We start from the raw sequence: 23,581 nt of genomic DNA on the forward strand, positions 1-23,581 counted from the left end.
GCACTGTCTGTGGAGTGCCCCCTGCCCAGGCGCGGGCACCGGAGTGAGCGCACCAGGCACCAGCATCGGAGAGCGCTGTGTGTGGAGTGCCCCCTGCCCAGGCACCAGCACCAGACTGGGTACTGGCACGGAACCGAGCGCCCCGGCACCGGCGAGAACTGTGGCCTGAGAACCCAACGCCCGGGCACCAGTGAGCCCTGCGGACTCGGCACTGGACTGTGTCCCCCGGGCATTGGTGTTGAGCCCCTGCAGGCTGGGCATTGGCAACCCCCCCCCCCCCTCCGTCCAGCTGGATCGGCGCTGGGCACCTGCGCGCTGCTGGCCGGGCGTCACTGAGGCTTGGATCTGCCCCTGCCCTGCTCCGTCCATCTGCCCTTCTCCTCTCACCTTGGCAACATGCTGCCCCGGCCGGTCCGCCTTCTGCACGGTAAGCGCCATTACCAGAGGGCACCTAGGATTCACCCCGGGGCCGGTGGGACCCGATGGGTCAGCTTGGGAGCCACTGCTGGCTTGGCAGCATGGGGAGGATGGGATGGTGCTGAGGGGTGGTTCCAGGTGGAGGGCAATGCTGGGGGGGGGGGGGCACAGATGGGGCGGTGTCGGGGTGGGAGGACACAGTGTCCTGGGTGAGGGGGACACAGACAGGCGAGTGCTGGCAGGGGGAGAAGGATAGTGCTGTGGGGGTACAGGTGAGACATTGCTGAGTGGGGGACACAGCACCCTTGGGGGGCACATGACAGGGATGGAGGTAACAGTGCCCAGGCACTGACAGCACAGCTTCCTGGGGTGGGGTCTGGGGGACACAAGCACCCTGGACGGGCATGGAAGGGGAGAGCGGGGCAGAGGATGGGAGGGTGTGGGGCAGCTGTGGACGAGAGGGTGCCAGGGGGCAGCAGGACACACAGCATTGGGTGCATGAGCAAGACAAGCCCTGGAGTGGGTGGGGATTGTTCGTGCCCAGGCCGGGGGGGTGCAGGGCAGTGTGATGGGGAGGGGGAAGCCAGAGCAGCTCAGGCCACACTCTGTCTCCCCCACCCTGCTAGCACAAGGACAGGGAAGGAGGGAGCTGAGCACCAGGGGTGGTGCCACCCTCCTCGCCACACACCCAGCTGCTTAGTTCCCTGGGGGAGGCAGGCCAGGGAATGGGACATGGGGCCTTCCCCTCTAGGGGGCACTGGCTCTGATTCAGCTGTGGAGATGAGGGGCTGGCTGGGGGGTGTTCTCCTCGACCCCCAAATGCACTGATCTGGTGGGGGGAGTTCCAGCTGTGCCCCCTGCGGGACAGGGCTGGGGTGGATGGGGGGCATGTTCTTCTCTGGGGTATTTGGTGCCCAGGGGCTGGTGACTCCAGCGCTGACTCAGCTGATGAGAGGGGGAGTGAAACAGATGGGTCGAGGGAGGGGGCAGATGGGGAGGGATTGGCGGGGGGATACGAGGGGGCGAAGCGAGGATCAGAGGTGCTGAGCACACAAGGGGTGGGTCTGGTGTTGCCGCTCCCCTGGCACTGGGGGGTGGGGGTAGGCTTGGCAGCGCTGCCCCCTGCTGGCTTGGTCCTGGTGCCCCAGGCGACTGATGCCATTTATAGCTGTTGCATTACGGAAGAGCTCCCAGCGCAGCCAGCAGCTTATTTTGGGGGTCTTAAATTATGGACAAGCACGGAGCAGCTCCCGGCAGCACGGAGCCCCCTCGCCTGCATCACTTGCTGCGTCACCACCCCACAGCCTCCCTGCCAGCCTTCGCCCTGCTGGGGAGGGGGGGCGGATGTTCCTGGGGTATTGCCCCCCTCCCCTTCTGCTCCCCAGAGCCTTCTTCCTCCCCACCACGCTCCTCTTCGGGGGGCCGCTCAGCTGTGGAACCTTCTTTGCCAGCCAGCTGCCTCCTCGTAGGGCTCCCCCCTCCACATCTGTCTGAGCATCTGATCCAATGGGGACCACCCCTCACCCTCCATCCCCACCATCCTCTTCTTCTGTGGGAGGCTGGACTGCTCCCCCAGGCCTTAGATCTGCAGTTTCTGCCCCTCCGTTTCCCCTCCCCTTTTTCTGATCCCCTTCACCCCAGGACTCACTGCCCTGGTGTTGAGCCCCCCCATGCCCAGCAGATTCTATACCCACCTCCCTGCTCCCCTCTTACCATGGCCAAGTGCCACATCCTGGGGACCCCGCTCCCCCAGTTCCGCTTCCTGGGTCGGTGGTTCCCCTGTTGGCTGGTCAGATGCTCAACTGGGCATGAGCTGGTGGGTCACAGATGCTGCCCCAGCCCTCAGCAGGGGAAAGAGGGGGATCGGACAGCCACATGGGAGCTACCTACAGTCACTGCAAAGAGCCAAGAAAGTGGCTGGAGGCCTGGAGATCTGGAAAGTCCTGGGGAAGGGCCTGGGGCATATGCCTGGGCAGGCATCTGGGGTGCTGGCATGGGGCCCACCGGGTAAACAGGAGGGGAGAGGTGGCAGCTGTGCCAAACCCCCACCCCACCCCGGGGCCAGGCGCTGATGAGGCAGGAAGGCTGGTGAAATGCAGACTGGGTGAGGGGTGCTATCCTGGCCTCCCTTTGAGGAGTGGAGTCGGACTCCAGTGAGGGACCCCTGCCCACTGGCTGGTAGCAGGGAGTGAATGGAGGGGGCAGCCCAACTAGGGCAGGTATGGGGGGTTGGGGCAGGGAGAGAGAATAGGGCAGGCCTTGAGGGAGAGGAGCCCAGGGGCACAGACCATGCTGATGGCCATACAGGAGTAGGGGGGGGGTAGGCTGAGAATCTTCCAGCCCTCCTCCCCCTCCTCCCTCCCTCGACCTGCACTTAGAGAGAGCCACAGGCCTGAATTATGGATGAGGCTCCTTGGGTTACAGCTGGCTGGCTGGGGGCGGGGGCCCAGAACAGCCCCCCCCAGGCACTGGGCATTGCTGGACTCCTGCCCAGCCCCAGAGGAGTGCTAAGGAGGCACTGCTGGACCAGTGCTAAGGGGACACTGCTTAATCCTCTGAGCAGGATTAAGAGATCAGAATTCGGCTCCTCAAATTCCCAGAGAGAGACAGGAAGTGCCCCATACAGGGCCTGGGGGAACTTTCTCAACACCCCTCAGTGAGAGACAGGGAGTGGAGTGGGCAAGGAATGCTCATAGGCACTACCACACTGGGCCAGACCAATGGTCCATCTAGCCCAGTATCCTGTCTGCTGACATGGGCCGATGCCAGGTGCTTCAGAGGGAATGAACAGAACAGGGCAATTATCGCGTGATCCATCCCCTGCTGTTCAGTCCCAGCTTCTGGCAGTCAGAGGCTAGGGACACCCAGAGCGTGGGGTGATTGGGGTTGTCCTTGGGGAGCTCTAGGACTGTCCTGTACCTGACTGAGCCTGGGGGGTCTGCGTGGGGGAGGTCCTGCCCGTGTGAGTGTGGGGATCTCCTCTTGAGTGAGCTATAGAGTCTCAGCCCAGCAAGGACACACACACTCTCTCTCTCTCTCTTCTCCCCCCCCCCCACCAAGCCCAGTGAGTGTGTGGCTGGAGCTGCCTTGTGGGGAGAGGAGCACGTGTGGGTCCTGAGTGGGGAAGGGGAGAGGAGGAGGCAGCGGAGGTGGTGTGAACAGGAATGGCAGCAGCTTGTCACTTGCTCTGGCATCAGCTGCCCACCTACACACGCTCTGGGCACATGCATTTGCACATGGGACACGCGCACAGAAGTGTTCACACGAGAACACACGGGCGTGTTTGCTGCCTGGGGTCAAGAGCACCCATGGCCCCAGGCCTGGGAATACCCACCCGTTCCCCCTGGGAACGGGAACTCTATATGGGAAGGTGCCCAAAGGACACACACACACACACACACACACGCGCACGGGATCACACGCTTGCTTGCTTGGGTAGGAGAGCATGTGGGGGGCAGGGACGTGGCCCCCTGCCGGGTGGGGGGTGGCCCTGGCTGGGTGGAGGGGGGGGGGGGCTCTGGTGCACTGGATGGTGCTGGTACAACAGCCCCTCTCACCTCCTGCCTCTCTGTTTTGCAGGCTCCGTCACTCCCCTCTTCTGTCTCCTGGTGCTGCTGGTGACCTTGCCCCCGGGGGCACCCACCTGCCCCATGTTGTGCACCTGCTACTTCTCCCCACCCACGGTCAGCTGCCAAGCCAACAACTTCTCGTCGGTGCCCCTGGTGCTGCCCCCCAACGCCCAGCGCCTCTTCCTGCAGAACAACCTGATTGGGGCACTGCGGGCTGGCACCTTCGGGCCCAGCACCGTCACCCTCTGGCTTTACTCCAACAACATCTCCTCCATCCAGCCCGGCACTTTCCGCCACCTGCCCGCCCTGGAGGAGCTGGACCTGGGGGACAACCGCAACCTGCGCAGCCTGGACCCCGACACCTTCCGGGGGCTGGAGCGTCTGCAGTCCCTGCACCTCTACCGCTGCCAGCTCGGCAGCCTACCCAGCACCCTCTTCCGCAGCCTCTTCAGCCTTCAGTACCTGTACCTGCAGGAGAACAACCTGCTCTACCTCCAGGTGGGTGGGGGCAGGGATCCCGGCCACAGGGATGGAGCCACTGCAGCCGGGAACCCAGCTTGGCCTGGGACACTGGCTGGCTCTGGGGGTGGGGAATGGGATATGGGGCCTTTTCCCCCTAGGGGGCACCAGCTCCAGTCCTGCTGAGCTGGGGCTTCGGCTGCGCTCCCCACCTGTCCTCTCTGGGCGTCCAGCTGCCCGGCGGATGCAGCTCCCCTCCCCCACTCTCCTGCAGGCAGGCCGGGGGGAGCAGAGGGGCTCTTTGGTGCCTTGCCAGCCAGCTACTCTCAAACCACAGTCCATCCGGCCCCGGGCGCTGCGGCTCCTCCACAGAAAGAAGCAGCCCGGCCCTGCAGCCTGCCCGAGCGGGGGGTGGGGGAGGCAAGGAGAGGAGAGGGAGTCCCTGCCAGACAGCACTGCCTCTAGCATAGCGTGCCCTGCCCTGCAGAGCTCACAGGGCTGGGAGCTGGGTGGTTAGGGGGCAAAGCTTGTGCCATGTCATCTGACTTAACTACCATCCCTCCCTCCCTCCCTCTCACTGTCACCTCGCCCCTCCTCCCTTCCTCCAACCCCTCTCTCTCTCCATCCCTCTGTGTCCTCTCTCTTCCTCTCCTCCTGCTTTCCTTCCACCTCCCTCCATCATCCCTGGCTCCTTCCTTCCATTCCTCCCCCTCTACTCCACCATCCACCCTTCCCTTCCTCCATCCACCTTCATCTATTCCTCCATCCATCCATCTCTACCCCTCCTCTCTCCCTTCTTCCTACCCCCTCTCTGTCCATCTGTCCTTCCTTCCATCCCTCCCCTCCTTCCTTCTACCCCCACTCCATCTATCCATCTCTACCCCTTCTCTCCTCCTCTCTCCCCTCCTTCCTTTCTTTTTTCTACTCGGCTCTCCATCCCTCCCACCTTGATCTCTCAGGATGACCTGTTTGTGGACCTGGCCAACCTGAGCCACCTCTTCCTGCACGGGAACAAGATCCGTGTGCTGTCGGAGCACGTGTTCCGGGGGCTGTGGGGGCTGGACCGGCTGCTGCTGCACGTCAACCGGCTGCACTCGGTGCACCGCTGGGCCTTCCGGGACCTGGCCAAGCTCACCATCCTCTACCTGTTCAACAACAGCCTGGCGACGCTGCCGGGCGAGACGCTGGCCGAGCTGCCCTCGCTGGAGTTCCTGCGCCTCAACAACAACCCCTGGGCCTGCGACTGCCGCGCCCGCTCCTTGTGGGCCTGGTTCCAGCGCGCCCGCGTCTCCAGCTCGGCCGTGGCCTGCGCCACCCCGCCGGAGCGCCAGGGTCGCGACCTGCGGCACCTGAGCCAGGCTGATTTCAGAGACTGCCCCCCGGCCAATCACGCCCCGGCCCGGCCTGCGGGGGGCACCAAGCCCAAGTGGGGTGGGGAGGCCGAGGCGGGCCGGCCCCGCAGCAACAGCTCCTCCAACCACCTGTACGGGCTGGGGGAAGCCGGGGCGCCCCCTGCCGACCCCTCCTCCTTCTACCGGGACCTGCCGGCCAGCGACATCCGCAGCCCCAAGTACGACTCCCCCACGGAGGTGGACTACTGGGCCGGCTATGGTAGTGAGGAGGGCCGGCTCAAGGAGGGCTGCGCCGGGCCCGGCTGCTCCCCGCTAGACTCTGGGGCCTGTCGGCCAGGTATACTGCCCGCAGCCCTCCCCCCACTTCTGCTGCTGCTGGGCCCTCTCCGGCTCTGACCCGGCCCCACCAGACTGAGCAAGGACAGCGACGATGGGAGGAGGGGAGAACAGGCCCTCAATAACCCCCCGTGGCACTGAGACTGAGGGGGGCAGCCCTGAGCCCCCCTTCCGGGCCTGAGCCTGCCTTGTTTCTCCCCACCCACCCCCCTGCCCTTGTGGGCAGCTGGCTCGTGGAAACGTGGACTTTGGGTAACGAGGGCTTTCCTGATGCCCAGCGGGTTCCTGCTGCTTGTCTGCTTTTGGATGGGAGCCCACCAGTGCAAACAGGACCCCCAAGGAACCCTCTGCTGGCACCCCCAACTTCCCTCCCCATTGGGCCCCCACACCTCCAGGGAACCCCACCCACCAACACCCCCATCTGATCCCCTACCCCTAATGGACCTTTCCATGCTAGCCCCCAACCCCGTTGATGTTGCTCACTGCCCCCCCCCCCCGCACCATCTCTCCACCCTGGGTAGAGCCCCCCCACTTCCTACCTGACAAGCTGTGCAAGAGGACCAGCTGTTGGATGCCTCCTCCCCCCAGGGGCCCACAGCATGGCCCTTAGGAGTTAGAGCCCCCCTCCTGCTGGAGAGAGAGGGGATCAGTGTCCTTCTAATCCCCCCCACTGTCCCCTCCAAGCCACACCACCCCCTGCTCCCACATGCCCACAACTGTCCCCCCAGCCCATTGCCTGCACCCCTATAATCCCCACTCCAAGCTACTGCCTCCCCCCCAACACCAACCCAGAGAGAGAGCGCAGTGTCCCCTCCCCCGCAGTGCACCTCTCCAACCCACTGCCCCCAGCCCCTTCTTTCCCTCTCCCACAGGACACCCCCAGCTCCATGTTCCTGGACTGGCCCTCAGGGCTGCAAGCTCGTTTCTTCTCCCCCCTCCCCTGAGTCTGGTGGGGTCCCCCCCAAACCCTGCTCTGTGGCTCTGACCCCCCCCCCTTTGCTGACACGTCTGATGCTGGATGTTTTTCTGCTGCTCGCCCCGCCCCCCTTCGAACAAGCAAAAAAAAAAGGGGGTTGGAAAATTATTTATTAAAAAAATTCTATTATTTTAGACCCGTTTGTCGGACTTAGTCACTCGGGCGCGTGGGCAGCAGCTGCTTCGGAGTCCAGTTCCTGAGCGTGGCCGCTCCTGCCCGGGCAGCACAGGGGTGTTCAGATTGCTGGCTCCCGGCTCGCTCTCTGGATCCCATCTCAGGCCAGGAGGGTGCCAAACCCAAGACTGGTGGGTCTGAGAACTGATGGGGTAGGTGCCCTCCTTACCAGTACCTCATGCCAGCTGGCACAGATTCCCCTCTCTTCCCCCCCCCCACCCCTCCAGAGCGGGAACAGACTCAGCAGGCAGAGGAGGGGAGCAGCTCTGGCAGCTTTTGGTCGCCTGCCCCCCAAAATCTCCACTCTCATTTCAAAACAGCAGCTTCTGTCTCCTGAAGCTGGTAATGATTTGGGGGGATCCTGGTGGCCCCCCACCAGTCCCTGCCCCTTCTGACTATCCCCATTGCAGGCTCTCGCTCTCAGCATTGTAGAGAGAACCTCAGAGTCGTGACACATGCGTGATGCTGCCTGAGTCTGCAGCCAGCCTGAGCCAATTGCCTTGGGGGTTTCCCTTTCAGCTGAGTAGGCTGTTAACTCTGGAACCCAATGATGGTGATCACACGGCAAATGACATGAACTTGGGGGTTGCTGCCCAAAGCCCCCTGCCAGGCATCCACCTTCAGGGGCCTGGCACACGTGGACCCCATGTTTGCTCATGTTCTCTTTCCCCACTGCACTTCTGTCTCCCCCATTATTGGGGTCGGGGCAGGGTGAGCATGAGGTGGAGGTGAGGGATGGGGTGGGGGTGGTCACATGGGGATGGGGGTTAGAGGTCAGTTGCTGGTGTGGAGTGAGGCGGGGTCTCTCTGGAGCCCTGGGCTGTGGAGGTGTAGGCAGGCCTGGCGCTGCACCAGAGGGTGGGCCTCTGCCTTTCCAGGTCATGTCATTCTCCTCATGAAATATTCAGGACCCCTCTTGCAGAACAACAGCACAAGCCCGGGAGCAAGGCTGCGTGAAAGACCCTTCCCCCAGGGCACCCCGGTGCTCCCTTCCCCCACCTGCAGCCAGGGGGCGCCTCATGTCCCACCCCTGCCCCTCACGTGGCTCAAGGGGGCCTGGCCAGCGATGGGGGGAGAACAGAGCCCAGCCCAGAGCAGCTAGCCAGGGGGGACGGGTCTGGCCTGGTACAGCAAGCGAAGGGGCACAGCTTTTGTGTTTACAAGAGAAGTTAAAGCTGCACGGGGCTGGGACCGGCTCAGCCTTCCCTCGCCAGCTGGCTGGTGTAAGCCACCGCGTGAGGGGCTCTAGCCCAGAGCTAGCTTCTCCCCTCCTTCCCCCTCCCGAAAAAACCCCACTTGGCTGAGGGGCACCTAAGGTAGCTCAGTGCATCTGTCTCTCTCAGCACGTCTCTGGCCCCCTCCCATCTTCATCTGTAATGTAGTTACCAGTTACCATGCAGCAGGGCTATCCTCCCCATCGTACAGAGGGAAACTGAGGCACAGCGAGGCTCTGTGTGCTGATGCAATTCCCCTCCCCCCAAAAGGAAAGTTTTCTGAAATAATGCCTCTGGGTGGGAAGCTAATGGGAACGGAGTCTAACCAGAGGGAGTGCTGCATGCCTGAGTCTTCAGGCAGCCTGAAACAACAGCCCTAGCATGGGTACTAGCCACCCTGATTCATCACATGGGAGCTGTTGACTCTGGAGCCTACTGATGACCCTTGTGGTGCCAACCCAATGAAACACGGCTCTGCTGATGATCAAAGTGAGTGAGGAAGCAGAGGAAGGATGGAGAGAGACTCGTTTTCCTGGGGGTGGGGCTTGGTTTGGGGGGCGGGGCTTGGGAGGATGCAGCTCAACCACAGTGCAGCGTGGTGGAGTGGTAAGCGAGGTCTGCCCAGCCCCTGCTTTGGCAGCTGCTGCCAGCCCCAAATTCACTCGCCCTGTCCCTCCCACAATGTCACACTCTCCTGCACAACAGCTGTGAACACACGTGCAGCTGAAGGTGGGGAGGCAGGCCCTTTAAATCAGGTGGGGGAGGAAGGCACCAGAAAGGCAATGTGGCTGGCCCTTTAAAGGGGGGAGGGCATGGGCGAGGCAGCTGGGAAGGATGGGGCTGGCCCTTTAAACCCTTTAAATCAGTGAGACAGGAGGCAGTAACGTAGCTAGTGGGGTTCAGGGGAAGCGGCCGCTTCCCCTGACCACATTCCCCAAAAGTGGCGCTGGCGGAACGGGGCCGCGGGCTGGCTCCTGGCGCTCCGGGCGGCCGGCAGAACGGGCCCGTGGGCTCCCGGCGCTCCGGCCGGGACTCTGGCCCTGAGAGTGTGGCCGGGGGTCTCAGTGCCCTGGACAGCGCTCTGGATGGGGAAGCGGGGTGGCCCTGCGCATGCGCCGCTCCGTCTTTCGGCGGCATTTCGGCACATGCGCAGGGCCGCCGAAATGCCACCGAAGGACCGGCGCCTTTTTTCTCCGCTGCTCCTCCTCGGCTGCAACCCTGGCTACGCCACTGACAGGATGGAGCTTGCACCTGGGGTCAAGGCCAGGCCCAGTGCCTGCCAGCAGGGAGCACAGCCACATACCATGGGGAGCAGCAGTGGGGATCTGGGATCCCTGTAGCACCCCAAAGCTGCCCCCAGCAGATCACATCGAACTCCCTGTCACTCAGCCACGCAGAGCCCGGCTCAAGCCAGTAACCACCCAGCTGGTGGCTCCCAGGCTGCTACCTTGTTCTCCAGAGACTGGGCCAGGCGCCGGCGGTGCAGAAACGCCTGGGAAATGTATCGGGGACAGGGAGACACATAACACAAGGGCCCAAGGCAGCTCTCCATGGCTATGTTCTCTGGCAGGCCAAGCCCCGGGAATAACGTCACCGCAGAGCCACGAGATGGGAAGGTGTGACTGAGCTGTGAGCATTCAGGATCAGCCCAATGGGCAACATGGCCCAGTGGCTAGAGCACTCAGGACTCCTGGGTTCTATTCCTGGCTCTTCTGCATGACTTCAGGCAAGTCACTTTCCCTTCTGGGCCTCAGTTTCCCCTCCCACTCCTTATCTATTCAGGCTGTGAGCTCCTTGAGGCAGGGGCTGTCTCTCATTGTGTGTCTGTGCAGCGCCTGGCACAAAGAGGACCCCGATCTTGGCTCAGGTCTGTGCAGCACCCAGCACAACAGGGACCCCAACCCTGGTGGGGGTCTGGGCAGCACCTGGCACAAGGGGGGCCCTGATCTCGGGGGGTGGTCTGCGGAGTGCCTGTCATTGCACGGTGCCCTGGCATGACAGGGGCCTGATTTTGGTTGCTGCCTTTAGGTGCTGCAAATAGTAATGTTCTCTCCCACTCCCTGTGACAGGAGAGAGCCGGGCAGCCTCTACCGGGGGTCATCAGGGAATTTGGCCTCCTTGCCACAACCCATTGGGCAGTCATGCGATCTCCCATTGGTGAAGTTCCAATTTAATGGCCTGAACAGCTGTTCGCTGGGGGGATCAGGGGGATTAAGCGGCAGGAAAGCAAAAGATAAACATCTTCAATGGTTTTATATCTTAAAGCCATAAGGCTATTAGAGAGTATGGGACACGATTCAGGGAGACAATGGCACTGTAGGGATCCCCTTAGCTGGTGGGACCGGCCAGGGGTGCTGATCAAAGCTACGGTCTCGCTGCCTGATGGGACCAACCCCCCTGTGATAATACCAGGGGGTAGATCCCCCCTGGTGGGGCTTGTGAGGGAACAAGAGCCGTAGCGCAGGCCCAGCCTAGCCAACGCCCCTCACGCCCCAGAACATCTCCTGTGAATGCAGCATGGTGCCTGCCCAGCATGCTGGCATGGGTCTCCCCTGCCCTATAGCACCAAGCCAAGGTGGTCTATAGGGGCCGGGGCCGAGGGATGACTCAAAGAAGGGGGAAGATGGGAGCCTCTTAGCCCGGCAGTGTGGGTCTGTGCTGGCAGCTGGGGGGGGGCGGAGGGGGGTGAGGAAAAATGGCCCATGCACCCAGATTCTGAGCTGGAGAGCAAGCACATGGGGCTGGGGGCAGCTGATGCCCATACAGGGGTGTGAGGAGACAGGCAAAGGAAGAGCAGGTATTTAGCTTAACAAAGAGCAGGTTATGGGGGTGACTTGATCACAGCCTAACTGTACTCATGTGGGGAACAGATATTTACTAATGGGCTCTTCAGTCTAGCAGGGAAAGATCTAACCCGATCCAATGGCTGGGAGCTGAAGCGAGACAAATTCAGCCTGGTAATGTTTAACAGAGACAGTAATTAGCCATTGGACCTTGTGCGGTGGGTTCTCCAGCCCTGGCAATTTTTCAAACAAAAGGGGCTGCTTTTCTCAGCTCTGCCCTGGGAATGATCTGGGGGCAGGTCTCTGGCCCATGTTTACACAGGAGATCGGACGAGAGGATCACAATGGTCCGGTCTGGCCTTGGCATCTAGGAGGGAGCCAGGAGTCCAGGGACCCAGGCCTTGGGATGATCAGGTATCAGAGTCTGGGCAGGAGAAGAAACCAACTGCAACTGGACAGCACATTGGGGCTGCCCATGTCTGGGCGTGCCATGCCCAGGGTAACAGGCTGAAGGGTAGGAAAGAGACAGGCCCCCGGGGGCAGACCGATCCCACCTCCCCCCACGACCAATTCACGCACTGCGATAAGAGTCAAGCCCCTGCTCCCAGTGATCCTCTCTGTGATCATGTGTCCCAGGACTGGGCCTGCTTCCCCCTCCTCACTTCTGGGGGAGAACCCCTTGGTTAGCCCACCACTGCCCTCCGCTGTGTGTCATGGGCCCCATACTTCTCCCACCGATTGACGAGGCCCGGATTGTCCCAGTGCCTGGGGTGTGGGAGGGGCAGTCTCTGGGCAGGGGGCACTGGCAGGGCAGGTTACAGCCACGCTCTCCCTGTGCCTGGCCCAGATTCCCAGGCCCCCTGTGCCCAGAGCACAGCACCGCCTGTGACATCACAGCAGCTCACTGACCCACTTTCCAGCCAGTCAGCGAGCCCCACAAGCGCCAGGTCCCTGGGACGCAGGGCACTTCCCGCACGCACCAATGCACACACACAATGATACACACTGACACACACACACAGTGACATGCACACACACACCGATGCACACGCACTCACGATACGCCCAGAAACATTAGATACACATGCCCACACACGAAGAGACACGCAATGGGCACTGCTGCGGGGAAGCTCGCAGCGCTGTGATCAGGCTGGCACTGCTGTGGGGAAGCTCACAGCACCATGGGCAGGCTGGCACTGCTGCGGGGGATGATCGCAGCACCATGGGCAGGCTGGCACTGCTATGGAGAAGCTCACAGCACTGTGGGCAGCTGGCACTGCTGCGGGGAAGCTCACAGCACCATAGGCAGGCTGGCATTGCTGCGGGGGATGATCGCAGGCAGCACCATAGGCAGGCTGGCACTGCTGTGGGGAAGCTCGCAGCTCCGTGGGCAAGCTGGCAGAGCTGAAGTCTGTAAGGTGACCCATGCCAGCGGCTGTGCAGACAATGCAGTGGGTCAGGTTACCAGCATGAATGTTTAATGCCCCACGGCCCTGTCAGACCTTCCGAAACCCTAGAGGTGCCACTCACCTTACACCCCCCACACACACTCCAGCTGGGCCCTTCCCCCCACAACCAAGCAGCTGAGCCCCCCCCGCCGCCCACCTCCAACTGCCTCCATGATTCATTGCCCCTCCTCCAGCTTCTGGGCTCTCCCGATCCTATCTCTGTGCCCCCCCACACTGCCTCTGTACCCCCCGATCTTGTCTCTGGCCCCCCTCCCCACAACCGCCCTACACAGGGACACAGAGAAACCATTTTGCCCCAAGTAATGGGGGGGGGGGCAGTAGGGCCCAGCCTGCCCAGAACATAGCCAAAGGCCCTCTATCCCCCCCTTTCCCTCTCTCTCCATCCCCCGTCTCTCTCCTGCCCCCCCCTTGCGGGGTGACCCCTGGTCTTGCGGGCTCAGCTCTTTCTCTTCCCCGGGGACAGTCCCTTCATCATCCTGCCCAGATCTGCACACCAAGCCTGGCCTGTCCTCCGCTGTCCCGCGCACACACCTGCCTGCCCTCCTCCCCCTGGGGAGCACAACGGACTGGCCCCGCACCCCCCACTCCAAAGGAGATGAGGGGGAGTTAACCCTTCCCATGCTGGTCGGGGCATACCAGGAAGAACCCTTCCCTCCAGGGGTGGGGGGAGCAGTCAAAGACGAGGCGATCCCTTTGGGGGGGGAGAAGACCAGCCTCAGTTATTGATACTATTGGATGCCTGACCCCGCCCCCCATGACCTCTGGTGCCCACCCCATGCACCCAGAACACCCCTTGCCAGTGTGCGCCTGCCTGCTCAGTGTGGGGAGGGCGGGAGGAGAGGCATAGGCTGGAGAAACGGGGGGCAGGCACATTGGGGAGGAGAGATGTCCCTAGGACACTGGAGTTTACACCCCACAGTGCCACCCTTCTCGGAGCGATCAGCTCAGGCTCTGTGCAGACTCAGGCAGTGTGTCAGTTACACACGGGGCTGTTCACACCCCTCCCAGTGATTGGCTCAGGCTCTGTGCAGCCCCAGGCAGGATCACTGCATCGCTCACACCGGGGTCACAATTTGATGCATTTCCCGAAGGCAAGGAACTTGCTTCTTTTTTTTTAACTGCCAGCGGAGCCGGATGCAAACCCAGGAATCCTAGGCTGGGGCTGGCTCCGCAGCACCTGGGCCTGAATCCAGAGGCCCTCACCTAAAGTGATGGACGGGGGGGGGGGGGGGCAGCTGAATCTCCTCCCTCCCCTGCCCTGTCACCCAAGACCCGGGCCTGGCTGGAGCTAAGGCAGGGCCATGCCGGGAGCCGCGCTGAGGTGGGTGCCCCCACCCAGGATCCCAGCCATGAAATGGGCAGGCTAGTGCAGGGTGTGCTGGGCAGGTGGGGTGAACCCAGGGCACGCTGGTGGGCACTCTCCTCCCCTCTCTTCCCCCCCATGGCCCCATGCGGGGTAGGAGGGGGTTGGCAGCCCCTGAAGTGCCCACCTGGCACACGCAGGCCCCTGCCCTCCTGCTGTGTTACTGCCTGCTCCCCATTGTCTCCCCTCCCCCCTTTTGTGCCCCTCCCCCTGCCCTCCCACCCCTCTATGGTCCCTTCCCCCAGCTCACGCCGCCCCCCTCCTGTGGTGCAAGCCCAACACCTTGCCAGGCGTTTGCAGCCCTGACTAAGCGAGAACCTCCCACTCGCAGCGTCTGGCCTGTGTTAACCCTTGCCTGACCCCACTCCAGCTGTGCTGCTGGGGGGGGTTCCCTTGCTGGGAAGGGGGTGCGATGACACAGAGAGCTCAGGGGAGGTGCTGTGCCCCCCTTCCCAACCAGGACAGGGTATGCTGGGGGGCACAGGCAGAAAGAGCCATGGAGGGAGCGGGGGGGGGGGGAGCCATGTGTATGTGGGGCAGAGTTTTCCCCCTGGCAGAGCTGCACCAGGGCCCCCCAGTGCCCACTGACAGGGCAGTGCCCAGAGGGCTCAGATCCCCTGCTCAGGGACCCCTATCTCGATGGCCTTGGGCAGTGAGGATGCTTAGAGGGGGCAGCCTCACCCCCTGGATTCTTGGGGGGGGGCGGCAGAAGTGTTGGGGGAGGGGCTCAGCCCTGCTCCCTGGCTTCAGTCCTCCTCGGTGATCCCTTTGCCATGGTCCACCCAACACGCAGCCCTTTTGCAGCATCTGTTAGCTGCAAAAATCCCCTTTCCCTTTTCTAGCCCCTCCCGGCGCCTTCATTTGCTCATCGCTGCCTCCTGCCCCCATGCCAACTTCGGGGGGAGGAGTCCAGCCCTCCCCCCTCTAACAACATCTGGGCTCTTCCCCACATGTCCAAGCCCCTCCTCCCCCAGCCAGCCCTCCCCTCCCAGCCCTGCAATGAGCAATCGGGAGTCCCTACGGGAATGGGGTCCCTTGCCGCACCAGGGTGTGGGTTGCAGGCAGACAGAGCGGGGTGTGGGGGGCATGCTGCTGTGAGGGAGACCCACCACCACGGCTGATCTGACCCCCAAGGGCACAGGGGCCTGTCCTGGTGCCCTAGGCATTAGTGCCCAGTGCTGCTCATCTCTCCCTGCCCTGACCGCAGACGGTGCCCATCTACACAGCAGCCAAGTGGGAGATGCCATTCCTGCTCCCTGCCTGCCAACATCCAGCTCTGCTGGGCCTGACCCCTCAAGGGTTAATACTGGGGGCTGCCTTCCCAGGGAACCAAGACAATCCGGGGGCGGGGCGGGGTGCCCTGTGGCCTGGGGACCCCAGCCCGATTGCCCCCTCCCCAGGAGGGTAAGTTTCCTTGTGCCCCTGCTTGGAGAGAGACCACACCACATATGTGGCTGTGCCAGCCCCAGATGGGGGGGGCTGGGGCCCCCACACTGACCCCCCCAGCCCCTCCCCACTAGGCCCATGGCCCCCCCTCGGGTGCTGGGATTAGAAGGGGCGCAGTCCGGCTTCTTCTAATAATCTTCCCGGCAAGGGGAATTACTTCCTCCTGCAGGGATTAGCATGGGTAGGGAGAGGGAAGTGAAGGGCTCTGGCTGGGCTGGGGGGGGGGGCGGTGTGGGAAGGGGGCCTACCCCGATTGCCTGCCTGCCTCCCCACGGCTCTGCTGCAGATCGGGGAGGTGTGGCACGGTGCCACGCCCCGGGGTGGTCTGTCCCCAACAAGCAGCGTGGTGCTTCCACTGCCAGGCGGGCGGCCCAGCTCTGACCACTTGGGCTGGGCCTAAGGCTGCCGGGTGAGACCCCCCTCACCCCTCCCCCAACTGGTGTCTGCGCTCCCCAGGGCTGCGGCATGGCAGCCCCCTGTGCCCATGGGAAGGTGGCCCACCCAGGATGGGCAGCATGGTCGGTCTGGTATGGTGCTGCAGCACCACCGGCATGACATGCACCCGCTGGCATCCACAGCTTCACCCATGGATTGACTGGGCACCAGCCAAGCCCCTGCCCCTGCCCAGCTGATGTTGTGGGTGGAGATCTCCCTGGACAACCAGCCACTCATGGCCCATTGCTCCTGTCCCCTGCTCCCGCTGCCCCCACGGGCAACGGGCTCTGTGCCCCATCCCCAATGGGCTCTGGGTACAACTGCTCTGGGAAGAACTGGGACAGGATCCTGGCCTCTCGGCACATGAAATAACCTCAGTGCGAGACAATGGTGAGAAGGGACGTATAACACAAGGGGTCACTGTGGGGGCAGCCAACCCTAGTGTGGGGGCACAAGGCCTAGTGAAACCCAACCAGTGAGAGAGGAGTGGTGTCTAGTGGGTACAGTGGGAGGAGGGGCTGGGAGCCAGGATTCCTGGGTTCTATCATTAGCTCTGGGAGGGGAGTGGGGTCTAATGGATAGAGTAGAAGTGGGACTGGGAGTCAGGACTTCCTGGTTCCGGCACTGACATGCTATCTGGCCTTGGGTAAGTCACTTCTCCTTTCTGGGCCTCAATTTCCCCATCTGGTCCATGAGGAGATCAATACTTGCCCACCCCACAGGCAGGATAGGGAGGCTCCTTTCATGGGTATTTGCCTTGGGCCCTTTGTGTAACCTGCCCTCCCTGCAGGTGAGTGCATTAAACCCAGCAGTGAAGCAGGCTTTGCCCTGGAGCCCATCCTTTAACCGCGAACATGGATCTCACCCCTGGACTTATTTCCTCGGAGCAGTGCCAGAAAGGGGAGCAGAGCGTTCCCTTCTTGTCCCTGTGGTTGGGGAAGCAGCCAAGGTGTTAGTGGGGCCTGTCCGTGCCCTCTTCCTGCCCAGCAAATAGGAGCACCCACCCCATCTGATGGAAGGCTACCTGCTGCATCTCCCTGCCATCCATTGGCATGAACTGAGATGGCAGCCACCAGCATGGTGCTGGATTAGAGAAAAGACGTGAGACAAGAACTTCAAAGAAAGAAAGAAAGAAAGAAACGCTGCATCTATTAACGTATAGAATCATAGAAGATTAGAAGATTACGGTTGGAAGAGACCTCAGGAGGTCATCTAGTCCAACCCCCTGCTCAAAGCAGGACCAACCCCAACTAAATCATCCCCGACAGGGCTTTGTCAAGCCGGGCCTTAAAAACCTCTAAGGAAGGAGATTCCACCACCTCCCTAGGGAACCCATTCCAGTGCTTCATCACCTTCCTAGTGAAATAGTGTTTCCTAATATCCAGCCTAAACCTCTCCCCCTGCAACTTGAGACCATTGCTCCTTGTTCTGTCATCTGCCACCACTGAGAACAGCTGAGCTCCATCCTCTTTGGAACCCCCCTTCAGGTAGTTGAAGGCTGCTATCAAATCCCCCCTCACTCTTCTCTTCTGCAGACCAAATAACCCCAGTTCCCTCAGCCTCAGTAGATGGCCTTTAGACTCAGCCCTAGCCGATAAATCATATTTCCCTTTGCCCCTCTCTAGCCTGTTCCAGCCCAAGAGCTCAAAGCTCTTTGTCATTAACAAATTAGCCACACGACCCTCCCATTACTCCCTTTCGACAAATGGAGAAACTGAGGAACAGAGCAGGGAAGGGACTTGCCCAGGGTCACCCAAAAGGTCAGAGCCAGGAATAGAACCCAGGAGTCCTGGCCCCCAGCCCAATGCTTTAATCTTCTTCAATGTATCACATCCTTGCTCCTAACCCTGATCCTCTTCTGCCAATGAGCAATGGGCAAGCCCCTCCCCCACCCCCTTTTTTTTTTAATTTAGTGTGTGCCGGAGGATTCGGTACCGGGCAGGAGAGGGGTCTGGGATTGCCATGGGCATAGGGTGAGGTGGTCTCAGGCCTAGGGAGACTAGATGTTCTGTTTTAAAGGGACAGTCCCATATTTAGGCCCTCCTGACTTTTTCTTTAAAATGGGCAAATTGTCCTGTATTTTCTGTCTCCCCCAAATCTGTACTGTCAGGTCCTGCTGCTGGTCAGATCTCTGCTCGCCAGCTGCCCAAAAACCAGTGGCGGGGAGGGGGGATCCAGTGGCCACGGATGTGGCTGCGTGTGCAAAGCTGGTGGTGGGGGCATGCGGGGCCGGCCACCCCCTCCTGCTGGTCCGTCAGCACAGCCCCCGCTGCGTGCTGGCTCTCAGCCAGCAGGGCTCCAGCCCCCGTCCCGTTGCCAGCTGACGCTAGCTGCACACTGCGAGCTGCAGTGGCTGGTGAGTGTGGGCAGGCGCTAGGCGGTGGCCAGTTACATGTCGCCTCTGCTGCCCACCCATTGGCCCTTTATATGCTCCCCTCTCACTGTCCTCTCCCTGCTTTGCCCCTTCACCCCCCACTTTCCTGGACCCTGTCCCAGGGGGCGCAGGCTGCTCCATCTCCTAGACACCTGCTGAGCCACCTCTCTGGCTGGGTTTGCTGAAGCCCCTGTAGTCAGGCTCCCTGGTCCCTGGTGCACAATGCATCCTTAGGGCTGTAGCCAGGGGGCAGGAAGGGGCTGGGTTATGTTGGTGGCCAGCAGCAGCCTGGAGGTGTTAGCTGCCTTTCGACAGTGTGCGGGCAGGAAGGGACAAGCTGCTTCCAGCCACAGGGGGAGGGGGAGAAGAGACAAAGACACAGGCCAGGGCATCCCTCCCCGCCCCTACCCTGTGGCTGGAAGCAGTTTTGATCCCTTCCCTCTTGCACAGAGCCGAAAGGCTGCTGCTGGCCACATTCTGGTGTGAACCCTGGCAGAAATCTGAAGAGCTGGGGCATGAGACCCTGCGTGTGTTCCCCCACCCCCCAGCCCCATGTGTTGCCTCGGGAAGATGTGGCGCCACGTACCAGGAGAGGCGGGTCCATCCCGGGTCTCCAGCCAAGCATGGAGGGTGGAGAGCACTGGGAAGGGAGCGTTGGGTCAGTCGGTCACCTCCACTGCGTGAGAGAGGTGTATAGGAGTGTGTGTGTCACCCCTCCCCATGTGAATCTTAAAGGCTTAAAGATAAGAAGAGAAATAAAAAGAATTCAACGATTCAGTATTTCTTTTTAACGGGCTCAGTCAGCTTGATGTTAATGTGAACGCTTGTACTGCATAGTTCTGATCGATTACTGTTGAACTCGCTTGAAGACGAATAATGTTTCCAGGTGTCCGGTATTCAGCACAGGGAAATATGCTGAAACCCTACTAAGGGCTGACTGTTCGGGTCACTGGGCCGAGGGCACGGCTGGTGTTACCTCACTGAATTCTCCTTTGATTTGGGGGAAAAAAGAAAAACGAAGGAAATTTTCCCCTCCCTCCCCCTAGGCAAAACTCCTGCTGTTAACCCAGATCTTCCTGCAGGGTTCGGCTGCTCTGACCAGGGCACCGTCCAGCCTGGCTTTGCATTGCAGGAGAGAGAGCGTGAGAGTATGTGAAAGAGAGACCCCAGCCCCCCGCATATGGCATCCAGCAGCTGGGGCCTGCAGCAGGGAAGGAAGGGGCCAGGGACCCCACACAGTGTGCACAGGCTAATAGGTAACTGACCCCAGCCCCGGCCCTGCTGCAGCTGGCTACTACGGAGACACAAGGGCACCAGTGTGTGTGTGTAGCTGCGGGGGTGGCTGGACCCACCAGAATCGCCACGGATGGCACAGGTGCTGGGATTTCCCCACAGAAGTTGGGGAGACAGAGGCTGGCGGCTGCACCCTGACACAGACCCCTGTGGTTGGAGCCTCACCCTCCACTTCCCCTTGCCCCCCAGCCATGAGCCCCTCTACCCACCCCATCCCAGAAGTCTCAGCTCGGGAGGGAGCCCCCTACCTTGCCCCCCCAAGTGCCTTACTCCCCCCACCCCGCTCCTTCCCTTACCCTGCCTGCTGGCAAGCCTCGCCCTCGGCCGGCGGGCCTATCGTGCTTGAGAGATGCAGCCCACCGTGCGGCAGAGTGGGATCCAGATGCCGCGCCTATCATGGCTGGGAGCGCACTGCGGCTACCAAGATATTGGGGGACAGAGTCCCTAAACACAACCCCAACTCTGGGCAATCACGTGGGGCTGGGCTTCAGCTCCACCAAGAGGGCCAGACCCCAAAGGGGATGGGGCAATAACATCCGTGTCACTGATACTGCAGGCCAAAGGACCCCCAACAGCACTTTCCAGGGGCTGCACGCCCTCGGCACGCAAATGCAGCCACCTCTGGGGGGAGGCCCAGCAGCTGTTATTAACACCACAGCAGAAGCATTTAGGCCAAGAAACAGACCAAAGGGCTGCCCAAATGAAACTCCAGGGGCAGTGAGGGGAGGCAGAAGGTGCAGACAGGGCTGGAGTTTGGGGGGCACAGTGCAGAAACGCCCCTGTGCTTTTGGAAAGTGCAACAGGCTCCTCCATTATTGCACTAGGCCAGGGCTCATTTTTCAGTCTCATCTGAAAGCTAGAACCTAAAACGGCACAGAGCCCCCTAATGCCACATTGGGGTCAGCGCTGACTGTGAGGGGAGCGCGCCCCCTCTCTAGTCACCCCAACCCACTCCCTGCAGCACAGCGCCCCCTAGTGCTGTGCTGGGGCATTGGGGGCTGCATGGGCTGTGAGGCGAGATCGAGCCCTACAGTGCCCATACCCTGCTCTTTGTAGAATGGCATGGCCAGCACCCCAGTAGGGCATTGGGGCCGGCCTGGAGTGGGAGGGAAGAGTGCTCCCTACTGAGCCCCCTGTGACAAATATAGGAATTTTTGTCATATTTGTATGACTCAATGCGTGCCTCAGTTTCCCTTGGTGCTCCATGCGGCTATGCATGGCATGTAAAGCACAGAAGACCCGAGGTGTTTGGCACGTGTAAGTGCATGGGGTGATCTGAAGGACTTGTAAGGGCAGACTGGCACCAGCGCCAACCACTGGCAGAGCCTACAGAGACAATGTCAAACCCAATGACCCCCCCCCACCACCACCACCACCAAAGAGCCGTGGTGGCCAGGTGTTTTGCTGCACACGCCGTCCCCGGCAAGTGAAGCTGAACGCCTCCCTGCAGAGGCAGCTGAACGTGTCAGCGAAGCCCGGTGCCGTCCAGAGCAGCGCGGTAGCAGGAACCTGTGGTGAGTATTGGCCTCCCAAAGACACTGGCGCTCGCCCCGGGGACCGAGCCGAAGCCGGGAAGCCAAGGACGGTTCCTAGAGCAGCACGGCGTGGACCAGGCTGAGCTCTGTCTCACCTGCTGCCCCACGTGGGGGGGCAGCTGAGTAATCACCCTGGAGATGGCGGCTGCGGTCACTGCAGTAAGTGTAGAGGCGCGCTGGTCACTGGCCAGGCGTCTGGCTCAACTGGACGCAGTTCGCGGGGTGAAGGAGGAGGGCTGGAGCCCAGAGGCTCGGTCTTGGAGGCGTTGAAGCCACATGGCCTGTCCTGGTGGAAAGGTCTGACCCTTTGGGGACCTGACGTGCTGACGGCGTCTTCCCAAGGGAGGGCTTCCAGGCCAGGGCGTAGCACAGAACCTGTAGATCCGTGACACCCCACCCGTGCTCCCTGCAGCACAGCGCCCCCTAGCACCGCGCTGGGGCATCGGAGCCAGCACTGACTGCGAGGGGACAGCACCCCCCACCACACTCCCATCCCAGCACTAACCAGACCCAACCCTGTTCTGACTGGGTGATCACAGGGTGGCATGAGGCTGCAGCAACTGGTACGGCCAGTCACCATGGAGGACACGGAGCCCAGCAGACCGGAGCAGGGCCCAGGGCCATCTAGCCCGGTTTCCCGTCTCTAATAGTAGCTGGAACCAGCGGCTGCCCTGGAAAATGTAAAAACCCTGCGGGGTCCGATGTGGGATAATCTGACACACACACACACACACACACACACACACACACTCATCCTCATCACTAGTAATCAGAGATTGGCTTAAACCTCACAGCCGGAGCTCTAATATCCCTGCCCCAATGCAGGCAGCATTCACTAAAACTCAGCCTACTCTTGTTACCCACAGAAATGGCCAGTCCCTCTTTGGAGCCCTGCTCTTGGCCTCACTGCAATCTTGCGGCAGGCAGTTCCCCCGGTTAACGGTGTGTTGTATTAAATAAGCCTTTCCACTCTTGTGGTGGGAATTTGCCCCCTTTCCACATCTCCAACTGTCCCCTTGTGTCAGGAGACAAGGAGAGGAGCAGCTCCAGCTCTCCCTTTGGTATTTTATAGACTTCCATCCCGTCCCCGCCCACATCCCCTCTCAGGTAACAATCCCCCATCTTTTCAATCTCTCAGCGCTGGAGCACGTTTCCAGGCCCCCGGATCATTCTGGTCACCCTTCTTTGAACCCCTCAAGATCTGCACCATCTTGCTGGAGATGGGCCGACTTGTGCGGCGCATGGTGTCCAGAGGAGACTGCGCCATCCACTGATATGAAAGCGCTATAATATCCTCACTATTATTCACCATCTCGTTCCTTCGGCATCCTCGCAGCTTTGCTGCTCTGACCGTGGCTGCGCATTGAGCAGAGCTCTCCACTGATCTGTCTGCAACGACACCCAGGCCCCTTTCTGAGCTGCAACAGTTATTTCAGACCCGTCAGGTGGGACGCAGGGTTCAACTTCTTCCATCTCCTTGCATTGGGCAGACACTGAATTCCAGCTCCCGGCATGCTGCCCGTTCCTGTCCCTCTGGGCTCCAGGGCCGGCGCAATCCATTAGGTAACCTAGGCGGTCGCCTAGGGCGCTACAATTTGGGGGGCGGTGACCGCGGCGGCATTTTGGGGCGGGACCTTCCACCGCCTAGGGTGGCAGAAGAGCTGGCAGCGCTCCTGCTGGGCTCCCTCGCTACACCTTGACTGACCTCCCGCACTGGGTGTGCTCTCCGTTGCAGCTGCTGCCGCTTTGCCACTCACCTTCTCTGCCAGCACGCGAAGAGCTTAGACACGGGAACCCGTGCAGAGCCGGCAGACCTGGCATTAACCCTCTGCCAGGATGGAACCTGCCTGGCTGATCTTGCTCTCCGATTCTTGCCTCTTGGCCCGTTTTTGATCTGGGGCAAGACTTGAGCCCCTGTTCTTTAGCCGACACCTCCTGAGGGGCCTTGTCCTGAGATTCCTGGAAGCCCCAAGAGAGCTGGGATATCACTGGGGTGGGGCCCAGATCCCCTAGACACAATCACTACCAGGCCTTATATTTGCCTTTTTATTTCCTCTGAAACATACAAACAGAACAATAAATTAAATCCCCCACTGGCTGGGGAGCACCGGCGACGGGGGAGGGGAGAGAGAGGGGCTTACAGAGAGGAGGGGGCAGGGGCCCATTCCCACCCCTTCCTGGCCAACCCCTTCGCTGGTCCCCGGGAAGGGGGGGCAACACCACCGAGAATGGATGCAACGATGTCACTGGAAGGTGGCCAACTGCGATTGCTCCCCAGCGCTGCCCGGAACGACAGATGTGATTTCAAGCACCTCCCTCCCGGCCCTTGCACCCATTCCCCGAGAGGTCCGCAGCCAGACTCAGAACTCACGGTCGGATCGGACCC

General features: G+C 61.3%; 1 protein-coding gene across 1 annotated transcript; it reads left to right on the top strand.

Annotated features, from left to right (window-relative positions):
* The first annotated feature begins 396 nt into the window (after nt 1-396).
* Nucleotides 397-6,193, top strand: RTN4RL2 (reticulon 4 receptor like 2). Its single transcript, XM_065404436.1, has 3 exons — nt 397-427; nt 3,997-4,484; nt 5,405-6,193. Exons 1-3 carry the CDS (start codon nt 397-399, stop codon nt 6,191-6,193), a joined length of 1,308 nt encoding a protein of 435 aa, XP_065260508.1.
* The last annotated feature ends 17,388 nt before the right edge of the window (nt 6,194-23,581 follow it).

Source organism: Emys orbicularis, chromosome 4 (genome assembly GCF_028017835.1).
Source record: "Emys orbicularis isolate rEmyOrb1 chromosome 4, rEmyOrb1.hap1, whole genome shotgun sequence".
NCBI lineage: Eukaryota > Metazoa > Chordata > Testudines > Emydidae > Emys > Emys orbicularis.